Genomic DNA, 13,155 nt, shown 5'->3' on the forward strand with positions numbered 1-13,155 from the left:
TCTTGCAAAAGGCTGATGGTTCACTGCGTCTTCCAGGCCGAGACGACAACTGTAGGCTGGGCTTGGGTTCTGAGGCTGGTTCTGAGGGAGAAAGCACAGGCTGCATCTGAAGACATTCCATCTGCGGGAGGCACTGCCAACCTCTGGGGACAAGTGACGTCTTCTCCTCCATGGGGTGGGGAGTGGACGGGGAGGGATGGTGTTTCTCCTCAGAAACTCAGCTCAGTGGCCTGAAGTGAAAGGGATTTGCTCAGGAACACTGGGTTCTCTAATCTCTGAATCCAGGGGCTTCTGAGCAGAGCAGAGGGGTGGGCCCTGGAGCCAGGCTCCTGCCAAGCAGACACGGCTCTTGCCAGTGTGGCTGATGTGGAGAAGCAGTGTGCCCAGGTGTGCAGGGATTTCTCTGAGGCCTTGGCTGATCAAGGTCCTGTGTACCCTGAGTGGCCCCCAAGGGAGGGAGAGGTCCTGAGGACTGAGGGGCTTGGAACAGGGTGCTGGCAGGTGCAGGAACATGGTCCCATCCACACAGGCTCAGCCATAGGGGGTGAGCCCCAGACTTCGGGGCAGGCCTGGTTCCACCCATGGCCCTTGCTCGATAGCTCGGCTTCCAATAAGCCCCTTAGTGGTTCTCAGACTTAGTTTCCTCATCTGGAAAACAGGAATGTTCATTTCACTCATGGTGTTGGGAGGATAAGATGAGCCTGAAATTCGGGGGTAACTGTAAATTGCTCTATGGTAATATAAGAGGTGACAAGAATAAAAATGGGGAAATCAAGGCTCAAAGTGGGCATAAGTGTCTCTACCATCAATGGCAGAGCATTAGGGATTCCCTTTGTTCTGAGGGTGAAAGAACTGAGCCTGTTTTGGGCTGGATGCTGGATGCAAAGGCCCTGCCTCCTCCAGACATCCTTTAGCAGAAGGGGGAGCGGTGTAGATAACGCGAAACCTCACTAACTCGTGCTGTCACTCTCAAGGAGAGATTGTCCTTCCTTAAAATTTATGGGAAAAGTTTACATGCACATGCTGGCAAGATGGTGGAGACTCTAGATGGGAAGAGAACACCTATAAGGATAAAGCGGATGTCCTGGATTTGCAGCAGGAATTTGATGTAGAATTGATTTTCATTCCAGTTTTAACACAGGAGAGACTCAACTCATTGGTACTGGATGATGGAGCTGGAAAGGGTTTAGGTATCATCTAAGCCACTGCCCCCCGCCCCCCGCCCCTTTACAGAGGATGAAAGCAGCTCAGAGACCTCAAGTGACTTGCCAAAGGTCACACAGCTGCTGGGTGGCAGGGCCAGGTTCAGAACCCAGGTGCCTTGATACCTAGGCAAGAACTCACAGGCCACTCCACCAGAGCCACTCCATCCCTGTTGCCTACAGATTCAGTCCTTGCTATCATGGGAACCAGTGACTGCTGCTTTTCTAGGTCTCCACAGCTTCTGTTACTGATGGGGATTAACCTCAAGGGAAGATACATTACAGGCAAATGGCATGGATTGTGTTGAGTAGGTTTGCTGGGCAGTTTAGTAGGGTAGAGGGAAGGAAGAATGGATAGAAGTTTTATATAACTGCTCAATAATTCAAAGGCTGTCAACTCTCTATCCATCATCCCACCTCTGACTTTGAGTAGCCTCTCAGGTCTCTGTAGGAAACGAGGTCCAGGGGTAGGGAATTGCCTGTCTCTTCTGACTGATTGCCTAACACTGTACCTGGGGTCAAGGTGTTATTGGAGGCATCAGCCACAGAGAAACTCAGCAGAGAGCCTACCTCTGCAGCACAAGGTGTCAATTTCCAACGGCCTGTGCCTCCATAGCCTGAATTTCTCCTCATATTTACTGATAAGACAATTCACTATCAAGAAAAAGCTGAATCAGAAAAATTGCATGGTTTGATTTAAAAAATGGCAGGGAAGGGGCGGCCCGGTGGCATAGCGGTTAAATTCGCGCATTCCACTTCGGCGGCCCGGGGGTTTGCCGGTTTGGATCCTGGGCGCGGACATACTCACCGCTCACCAAGCTATGCTGAGGCGGCGTCCCACATAGAAGAGCTACAACTCTACAACTATGATGCACAACTATGTACCGGGGCTTTGGGGAGAAAAAAAAAAAAAGAGAATATTGGCAATAGATGTTAGTGCAGGGCCAATCTAAAAAAAAAAAAAGGCAGGGAACAGGGTGAAAAAGGATGCAGAAAGAGAAACCGGTGATAAGGGTGTGTCTCAGCAGCTTTCCCCTCCTCTGCAGGGGTTCCCAGGGCAGGGTCTGCCGCTGGTCTCGGGGACTCTTACGTGCTCACCCTGAGACCAGATGAGATAGGGGCCCCCAAAGTGAGAGTGTTAGGGAGAGTCTCAAGGAGGGAGTACACAGGGACTGAGGGACTAAGAGAGTGCTGGGGGGAAGAAGAAGGGGCGTGGGCAAAGGAACCATGGCAGAAAGTGCTGGGGGGAAGAAGAAAGGGCGTGGGTAAAGGAACCATGGCAGAAAGTGCTGGGGGGGAAGAAGAAAGGGCGTGGGTAAAGGAACCATGGCAGAAAGTTTTCCCCTCCTCTTGGCACTGAAAAGACATGCAGGAGGGTCCCTGACGTGGTGGGGGAGGGGCATTGTTTGGGAGAGAGAGGAGTCCAACGGCAGATTGTTCCGAGCGCAGACTCAGAGCAGGCTGCTGCCTTGGGATCCTGGCATACCTCTTAGAGGCAAGTTGCTTGACCTTTTACACTGCAGTCTCCTCACCTGTAAAATGGGCAGATGGCAGTAATTACCACGTAGAACTGTAGTTAGAATGAAATAATCGCTGAATACAGCTCTGAGGAGGGTGCCTGAGGAAGGGGAAGGCCTGTATAAATATTAGCCATGATTACTCCTAGTGGCCAGGATAAAGCCCTGGGTTGGGATATACTGCTTTTGGGTTTCCTTCTGCTCTGCCCCCCCCGACTCATTCTGTTGTCCACTCCCCTTTACTGCCTTGGGTTCCTCATCTATAAAGTGGGGAGCAGTCACTGCCAGCCTACCTTATCAGTGTTGGAGATAACATTCTTCACACTGAAGAATAGACAGCATACTTGACCTTAACATAATACCTTTTCGGTTTTTGGGCCCCTGGTGTTAATGAACTTGTTTAGCTTCAGGACATCTTGGAATTGGAGATTCCATCATCCAGAATGGCCCTTTGGAGGTCTTCTCTTCCATCCCCCTGCCCAGGGCCAGGTACCTAAGCCATTCCAGAGAGATGGCACTCCTCCTTCTCTGGCATGGAGCTTCCACAGTCTCCCTCCTCAACTCAGCCCTAGCGTCTCGCGGGGAAGCTCCTAGAAGACCTACCCCACCTCCTGCCTCTTGCAGCCCCTCTTCCTGTCCTACCTGTCCCTTGTGCACTATTCCTCCACTTCTGCTCCTTTGGTCTAGAGAAAGGTGGGACAGCTGGCGGCGAGGTCGAGTGAAGGCAGATGTGCCAGGGAGCCTCCCACCCCCACCCCGGGCAATCCCCTGGACAGGGCGGCAGGAGGGAGGCTTTGGGTGGATTGGAAACTAATCAGCCAGACTGTTCACGAGATAATCCGGCTCAATGTTCACACCCCAACCAGGTTATGAGGCACCCCCCGGGGTCGAGGAGAGCAGACAGCAGTTACTGACTCTCCCCTCAGCTTCATTAACTCGAGCGTGTCCTGGACTCAACTCGACCGTGGGAACTGGCTCCCTTCTCCATGTGGCACTGCCAGCGCCTGTGCGCCCAGGGCGCAGCGGGGAGAGCCCCTGCTCGGCCTCTGGCGGCGCGGGGCCGGGCGGCCTGGGGAGGGATCGCGAAGGAGGCGGCGGCGGCAGGCAAGGGGCGGGCACATCCAGACGGAGCCGAGCCGCGGTGGAATAAGCGGAATAAGCCTGTCCAGCGAGCGCAGCCGCGGAGCACTCGGGTTTCGCGTCCCGTGTGCCCCGACCATGGCCACTCCCGGGCTGCGCGGTGAGTCTCCTCTGCCGGGGTCTCAGGTCCTGGGCATCTGGCAAATTGTGGGAGGCAGAGGGGCTGTGGGTGCAAGAGGTGGCATCCTAACTCCCACCCTTTGGGATTGGTGACCCCAAGTGAACCTGGAGGGGGTGGTGCTGGGAGCTGATCCCTTTTCCCCCAGAGTGGGGAAGCTGAGGGACATGTGAGCAGTTTCCGAGACATTTATTTTTTATCACGGAGAGAGAAGGTAGGACAAGAGGCAGAGCACTGGTGCAGCTGCTTTTTGGTGATGGATTACCAATTCCTACCTCTGCGATTTTACCTCTCCTTGTTACAAGTAGAGGGATGTTTGGCTTAGCATATCTGAGCGTAAGCAAACAACTGGAGTTGAACTGGGAAACGGTCTGCTGAGGACAGAGGTTCAGATTCACCCCCAGCAGCTTTGACTTGGGCGCCCCTGCAGTGTCCTCAGTTTTAGGAAGTCACCCCCCGCCCCTCCCTGAACCCGCCCTCCAGAAGGGCTCTGATAGCAGTGTTTACCCCTCAGGTGCAGGGAAACACAGGCGCATGTTTCTCAGGGGCTTTTCTTTGAGGAAAAGCAAATTGAGGTGGAGTTTGGGGGAGGAGGACATTATTCTGCTGCACCTCCCGAATTATGCTGAGCGGACAGGTGTGTTTGGGCAGGGTTGACTTTGTCTGGAACAGGGATTCTGCTGGGTGTTTTAGAGGGTCTTGAAAGAGGCATGAAATGAGGAGGTGCCCCTCCCTTGGCATGGGCAATGAGCTGAGGGACTGGAAGGGAGGTGTCAGTCACAGTCCTGAGACTTTGTGAGCAGGTATGGAGAGATACCCCCAGGGACTGTGTGGACCCTGGTCCAGGACAGAAGGTCCCATTGAGCAAGGTTAGCTCTAAGCCCAAAGGCAAGTGGCAGGTGGAGGGAGGATCTTAGACATGGTGGGGGCTCTCCCAAAGGAGTTTGATACTCTTGGTCCCTCCTCTTGCCTGGACTTTGTTCTTGAGACCTGATATCAGAGCCCTTGCCCAGCTGTCTGTCTGTCACCCTGCCCCAGCTGCTGCATATCCAGGGCTCATTTGCTCCTCTCACTGTGTCTTGCCATGCACCCACCATTCTGGGAGCCGAGGACCCAGAACGATCCTTCCCACCTCTCTGCTCTGTGAATTGCCTCTATGTGGGAACTTGGGCCGCTTTGCTGGCTGATTGAAGAGGCTATGTGAGGAGTAGAGGTGGGTTCCAAAGACCAACCTCAGGTTCTCGTCTAGTTTCTGTGTGTACCTTCTCTGCCATCTTCCATTGTGGGGCAAGGCTAGAGGGCTGGAGGCATTGGGGCCTAAAGTGGAGCTTGTCTTTCGTTTTCCTAGTGAGGACCTGATTTTCTGGAAATCCACCCATCCTGTGGACCCTTCTGCTTGCTGAGAGAAGCTTGTCCCACCCTATACATGGCATTCCTATGGAGAACAGAAATTCGACGGCTAGAGATGGGGATCTTGCCTCTAGTTACAAAATAGAATCAGTCTCTATTTGTGATTAGGTGGTTAGGGATGGCCTCTCTGAGGAGATGAGTTGGGACAGAGATTGCATTAAATGAAGGAACAAGCGATGCAGCCATCTGAAGAATGATCTAGCAAAGGCAATAGAGGTGAAAGACCCCGTGGCAAGAATGTGCTTGGGCTGTCCAAAATCAGTGGGGAAGCCAAGGGCCTGGAGCAGAGTGATCAAGAGGGAGAGCGATAAGAGCGGGCCAGATGATGCAGAGTCTTGTAGCTCAGGGCACATGTCGTTGGCATTCAAAGGGAAAGGGGAGACCAGCATTTGTCAAGCATCTACCGTGTGCCAGACACTGTGCTAGGTGCTTCGGCTCACAGCAACTTTGGAGGTCAGTATTAAGTCCATTTCATTAAAGAGGAACCTGAGGTTCAGAGAGATTAGGAAATATGCCTGTGATATTGTGTTAACCACCGAATACTCACAGAAAGATAAAGTCAGATTTCAAACTTGTTTTCCCCACTACCTCACCTTGTTGCTTTTGTTCTGTTCATAAGAAGTCATTAGATGCCAGCACATGGGGATGGGAAGTGTGGGGAGAACAGGTGCCTTACGGGAGATCTTAATTGTGCAAGGCTGTGAGGTAAATGCTGGGGTCGTAGTCTGGGCAAGGCTGTGCCTTGACGCTATTTCCAATCTGGAATCACCATGGTTACTTTATTTACTGGGGTGAAGCCCAAGAAGGCTAGTTGTTGTCATCAAACCCCTAAGGAAATGTGCCACTGTGATCTGCATTGGGGACATGCCCTAACGAGCACAGATTACCTTAGTTCCACATCTAGGGTTAGGACACTTGGGAAACTGACCTAGTGACCACTGAGGGCAGAAGAATAGCCCAGTGTCCTTATGGGTTCTAGCAAACCTAGCTCACCATCATCTCTGGTGATCTGGATACCATGCACCTATAAGTGCGGCTCCAGCCAGTTCAGAGGACACCTGTTGAGCCTGAGTGTATGCTATTTAGTATATAGTATTTACTACGCTCAGTGCTGGAGTTACAAAGATCAGTAAAGGCACACGCCTGCCTGTCGAGACCTTACACTCTAGACTCTTAGTATCCTAGGATGATCTTAATACTGTAGCAGCCACAGCCACTGTTGTTGGATGTTGGAAGGAGGAGGCGAGGTCAAGCATGGGCGTGTTCAGACCACACCAGTGAAATGAGCTCCGCCCATACTGCAGGTATTTCAAGATGTACTAGAGGTCCTTCTTTGGCTTCTATTGACAAACCTGCTTTTCCTCCAGAAACTTCAAAGAAATAATTTTTAAGTCTGTCTGACTGACAACTCTCCTTCTAGGTTACCTTCTGCTGAAACTACTAAAGGATTGCAGTGCTCACACTTAGCTGGTGTCAGATCCTCCCTGTGTTTAGCAAACACAAGTATAAAGCACACTACCCTTGCGTCTCCTGACTTGTTCCCTGACAAAGGGATAATTTCCACTTTCTAGCAGTCATTGATGCCTGTTATTCACCATAAGCTAATTAAAAATAGCTTTTTTTAAAAGAAATTAAAAAGTAATAATACATGTTCATTGTGAAAAAATTTTAAATATAAATAAATAAAATAAAAATAAAAGTTACCTGTTTTCAATATTTTGGTAATTATTCTTCCCTCTAATTCCTTTTTAATTCATTTTGTTTTTTGCCTATATCAGATAAATATTTCTATTTCTATTTATTATTTGTCATCAAACAATTTACAATAAAAGAAAACCTAGATACCATAAACTTAAAACAAGGATAAATTAGCAAATGCCAAATAATGAAGGATTGAGAGCATATTATTATATCACAAAACCTAGACTAAAAATAGCTACTGTAATTGAGCAAAACTTAGCTATGAGGGTCCTGACAGGCAGGTCAGAAAAAAGACAATAAGTTACATGGGTCTCATTGTCTAATAAAAGGGGACTAATTTATCAACACTAAACTTTAAGAAGAATGTTACCGTGATGTTTGTGATATTTATAAGACATTGCCCAACATAATGAGCTGTAGTTTCATTAGTAGGTTTTTAGAAAGAGTATTATTTATCACATGGGCATTTATTATATTGTTTCTGATTTTTTTTTAAGGTGTTTCTGTTTTATTTTTTTCTGGTCCATTCTACCCTATTATATTTAAAAAATGGTATTTGCAAACCATTAGATAACCAAGTATTGGATTAAATTTCTAATTTGGAAAGTAGTGGCACACAGCATATAGAAAACTCAGTGGTTAGTTGTCCGTTTAGACCAGTGGCACTCAACCTCTCTTTCCTACGTAAGAAAGGGATCACGAGGGCCGGCCCGTGGCTTAGCAGTTAAGTGCGTGCTCTCCACTGCTGGCGGCCTGGTTCGATCTCGGGTGCGCACCGACGCACAGCTTCTCCGGCCATGCTGAGGCCACATCCCACATACAGCAACTAGAAGGATGTGCAGCTATGACCTACAACTATCTGCTGGGGCTTTGGGGGAAAAAATAAATAAATAAAATAAAAAAAAAAAGGGATACGAGACACTTCCATCAGGAGCAGTTCTTATCCAAGTTTCCATCTGTTATCATTTCCCTTCAGCCTAAAGAACATCCTTTAGCATTTCCTGAAGTGTAGTTCTGCTGGTGACAGATTCTCTCAGCTTGTGTTTTTTATGGAAAATGTCTTTATTTCACCCTTATTTTTGAAGGATGCTTTCACTGGATATAGAATAATGGGTTGACAGTTTTTTTCTTTTCATCACTCTAGCGTCACTAGACCACTAGTTGGTCTCCGTTGTTTTGATGAGAAGTCAGCCTTAATTAATATTTTTATTTTATTCATATATAATATCTTTTTAATCTAGTAACTTTCAAGATTTTATTTTTATTTTTTGTTTTCAGCGATTTAACTATGATGTGTCTAGGTGTGATTTTCTTTGTATTTTTCTTACTCAAGTTTGCTGAAATTCTTGAATCTGGAATTTACTGTATTTTGTCAAATGTAGGGATGAAAACAGCCACTACTTCTTCAATTATTTTTCTGCCCTATTTTCATTCACTTCTTTTTCTGAAACTCCAATCACATATCTGTTAGACTGTTTTATGTTGTTGCACTAGTTCCTGAGCCTCTGTTAATATTTTTTCCAATCTTTAGTCCTCTGATCTACAGGTTGGATAATTTCTGTTGATCTGTCTTTAACTTCACTGATTCTTTCTCTGTCATCTCCAGTTTGCTGTTAAGCTCATGCAATGAATTTTTCTTTTTAGTTATTGTAATTTTCAGTTCTAGGAATTCCAGTATTTAAAAAAATAACAGCTTTATTGATATATAATCACATACCGTAAAATTCATCCTTTAAAAGTGTACAATCAGTGTTTTTTGATATATTCACAGAGTTGTGCAACCATTACCACTATCTAATTTTAGAGTATTTTCATCATCCTAAAAAGAAACCTCATACTCATTGGCAGTTATTCACCTTTCCTCCCTCTCTCTGACTCCTGGCAACCACTTATATACTTTCTGTCTCCATGGATTTGTCTATTTTGAATACTTTATGTAAGTAGAGCCATAAAATATGTGGCGTTTGTGTCTGGATTCTTGCAGTTACCATAATGTTTTCAATATTTAGCCATATTGTATCATGTATCAGTACTTCATTTCTTTTTATGGCTGAATAATATTCCCTTGTATGTATATACCACATTTTGTTTATCTATTTATCAGTTGATGGACATTTGTTTTTTTTTTTTATTTTTTTATTTATTTTTTTATTTTTTGCCCCCAAAGCCCCAGTAGATAGTTGTATGTCATAGCTGCACACCCTTCTAGTTGCTGTACGTGGGACTCGGCCTCAGGATGGACAGAGAAGTGGTGCCTCGATGCGCACCCGGGATCCGAACCCGGGCCGCCAGCATCGCAGCGCGCGCACTTAACCACCAAGCCACAGGGCCGGCCCAGTTGATGGACATTTGGATTTCCACTTTTTGACTACTATGAATGATGCTGCTATGAACTTTCAAGTAAAAGTTTTTGTGTGTACTGTCATGTGCTGCATAATGATGTTTTGGTCAATGATGGACCACATATGTGACAGTGGTCCCATAAGATTATAATGGAGCCTAGGTATGTAGTAGGCCATACCATCTAGGTTTGTGTAAGTACACTCTATGACAGTTACATGATGACGGAATCCCCTAACGAGGTATATCTCAGAACGTATCCCTGTCATTAAGCAATGTATGACTGTACATATGTTTTTATTTCTCTTGGGTGTATACCTAGGAGTGGAATTGCTGGGTCATATGGAAGTTCTGTGTTTAGCTTTTTCAGGAACTGCCAGACTATTTTCCAAAGTGGCTATACCATTTTACATTTCCACCAGGTGTGTATGTGGGTTCTAATTTCTCTACATCCTCACCATCCTAGTGGGTATAAAGTGGTATCTCATTGTGGTTTTGGTTTGCATTTCCCTAATGACTAATGATATTGAACATTTTTTCATGTGCTTATTGGCCATTTATATATCTTCTTTGGATAAATGTCTATTCAGATCCTTTGATCATTTTTAAATTAGGTTATTTGTCTTTTTATTGTTGAGTTTTGAAAGTTCTTTATATATTCTAGATATAAGTCCCTTATCTGATATATGACTTACAAATATTTTCTTCCATTCTATATGTTCGTTTTATTAATGGTGTCTTTTGAATGATTTTTAATTTTGAGGAAGACCAATTTGTCTATTTTTTCTTGGATAGCTTGTGCTTTTGGTATAATAGCTAAGAAACCATTGCCTAACCCAAGGTTATAAAGACTTACTCCTATGTTGTCTTCTGATATTTTTACAGTTTTAGCTATTGCATTTAGGTCTGTGATCCGTTTTGAGATAGTTAATTTTTATGTATGGTGTGAGGAAAGGGTCCAGCTGCATTCCTTTGCATGTGGATATCCAGTTGTCTTGGCACCATTTCCCAGTTTCTTTCCCCATTTCTTGGTACCTTTGTTGAAATTCAAGGGCTTCTTTCTGGAATCACAATTCTACTGATTGATCTATATGTTTATCCTTATGCCAGTACCACAGTAGCTTTGTAGTAAGTTCTGAAATCAGGAAGTATGAGGACAGTTACATTTGTTTTTGTTTACATTTGTAGTTTCTATATCTCTGCACAGTTTCCCTATCTTTCACGCATTAGATCATACTTATCTTTACCCGTTAGAACATATTTATGTTAGCTGGTTTAAAGTCTTGTTTGTTAAACCCTACATCTGGGCTCTCTTGAGATCAGGTTTGTGTGTGTGTGTGTGTGAGATCAAGCCCTGTTTTTTTTAGAAGCATAGACAGTGGAACTAGGAAGGGGTGATGAAAACAAGATATCAGTCCCCTTGACAGGGCCAGATTCAGCTCTGTCTGTGTGTGTGATCAAGGCCAACTCAGCGGCCTCAACAGCCTTTTCCTGTGAGGACAACCTGGGCGTGAATCTTCCTTGAGGGTGGGGGTGGGGTAAATTGGCTCCTGGTCCCTCTAGAAGGGTGAAAAAGGCCAGAGGGCTGAGATCAGTTTTACTGCTTCCACTGTCTCTTTTATCGATCACTTACTCCTGTTTCTTTGCATGTCTAGTAAATTTTGATGGCAAAATGGACATTGTACATGATTCAACATTGTTTTCCTCTCAGGAAGGTTAAAAAAAAATTAAAAAAGAAATTCTAGCAGGCAGTTCAATTACTGGCTGATCACTTTGAGCTTATTTAGGTTTGGTTTTCTTCTTCATTAGAGTATATTTGTGGAAAATCCAGGGTATTTCCCAAGATTCGCTAACTTGGTAAGATTCAGCCTTTCAACTCTGTCTATTAATAAGGGAGACCTTATTGATCTTTTCAGGGCTTGGCCTTAGGAATTTTTAGGGACAGTGTAGAGTAAATTTTTCTTTAGTGTGTGGTTCCTTTTTTTTTTTCCTGGGGAAAAGTTGCCCTGAGCTAACGTCTGTGCCCATCTTCCTCTATTTTGTATGTGGGTTGCTGCCACAGCATGACTGATGAGTGGTGTAGGTCAGCGCCCGGGATCTGAACCCACAAACCTGAGCCTCCTAAGTGGAGCACACCAAACTTAACCACTAGGCTGTGGGGCTGGACCCTGTAGTGTGTGGTTCTTACTCATAAAATGAGGCCCCTGGTGTCTCAGCTGGATGTTTGGAGTGTTAGGACATGTTAGCGAGGTCTTGCCACCCTAGATGGGATGAAAGTTCAACATCTCCCAGTCCTGTTTGACCTCTAGCATCTCTGTTCCCATCTCAGTGTGGTAGCAGCCTCTCTCTGGTAGGCCTCATGTATCTTAGCCTATGCATATGAAGCCTTGCTCTCAGCCCAGGACTCGTGGAGAATTCCCAAAGAGACCTCTGGGGACCTTCCTTCACACAGATTCCTCCTCTCTTGTGCTCTGCCCCATAACTTCCAGCCATTTTAGCTGCTCCAAACCTCAATCTCTGCCTCCTTGGTTCAGTGGGATCTCCTTGCTTTAGCTGGATTCCAGCTCCCTGAACCCCAGTTGGTAACTTGTCCTGATGGGGCTACACTGGTGAGTTTCTCCTCTCTCAGGGACTGCAGGTCTGTGCTGATGGTTGTTCAGTGTCTGAAAATGGTTGACATATATTGTGTCCTATTTTGTATTTGTTTATGGAAGAATATTTACCCCAGTACCAGTTATTTTATCATTATTGGAAGCAGAAGTTCTTATCAGCAGGCTTTTATTTTTTATTTTTTTTTGTGAGGAAGATCAGCCTTGAGCTAGCATCCATGCCAATCCTCCTCTTTTTGCTGAGGAAGACTGGCCCTGGGCTAACATCCATGCCCATCTTCATCTACTTTATATGGGATGCCGCCACAGCATGGCCTGACAAGCGATGCATTGGTGTGCACACCGGATCCAAACCCCGGGGCCGCCAGCAGCAGAGCGCGCGCACTTAACAGCTACACCATGGGGCCGGCCCCTCAACAGGCTTTTAATCAAAAAGTATTTTGTTAGCAAACAGTTCTAGATGTAGGCCATTGGCAAGGGCCAGAAATGACAGGGCCCTCTAATATTAATTCAAAAGTGATCCTCATGATTTAGAAAAGAGTGAAATTGTTTTATTTATTTATTTTAAATGAGAGGCTAAGATCCCAACTTTAATTCTTGTCTTGAGGGATTGAGGGAGAGTTGGACTATGGTGCTGCCTGCAGACAAGCCCCAAACTTTTCTTTTTTTTTTTTTTTCTGCTTTGTTCCTTATTTTTAAATATTTATTTATTTATTTTTTTATTGTGGTAACATTGGTTTATAACATTGTATAAATTTCAGGTGTACATCATTATGCTCCTATTTCTGCATAGATTACATCTTGTTCACCACCCAAATACTGATTGCAATCCATCACCACACACATGTGCCTCATCATCCCTTTCCCACCCCCGCCCCCCTTCCCCTCTGGTAACCACCAATCCAATCTCTGTCTCTATGTGTTTCTTTGTTGTTGTTTTTATCTTCTGCTTATGAGTGAGATCATACTGTATTTGACCTTCTCCCTCTGACTTATTTCACTTAGCATAATACCCTTGATGTCCATCCACGTTGTCACAAATGGCTGAATTTCGTTGTTTCTTATGGCTGAGTAGTATTCTGTTGTGTATATATACCACGTCGTCTTCATCCATTCGT

General features: G+C 45.5%; 1 protein-coding gene across 1 annotated transcript in view; it reads left to right on the forward strand.

Moving 5' to 3' along the window:
• Nucleotides 1-3,937: 3,937 nt before the first annotated feature.
• The window catches only part of ANO2 (anoctamin 2), a 331,112-nt gene continuing 321,894 nt past the window's right edge, over nt 3,938-13,155 (forward strand). The window contains exon 1 of the mRNA XM_087441928.1: nt 3,938-3,959. Within this exon, the coding sequence (XP_087298054.1) occupies nt 3,938-3,959 (22 nt within the window). The remainder of the gene's footprint in view (nt 3,960-13,155) is intronic.

Source organism: Ceratotherium simum, chromosome 17 (assembly GCF_057802395.1).
Source record: "Ceratotherium simum simum isolate JZ-2026a chromosome 17, ASM5780239v1, whole genome shotgun sequence".
NCBI classification, from domain to species: Eukaryota; Metazoa; Chordata; class Mammalia; order Perissodactyla; family Rhinocerotidae; genus Ceratotherium; species Ceratotherium simum.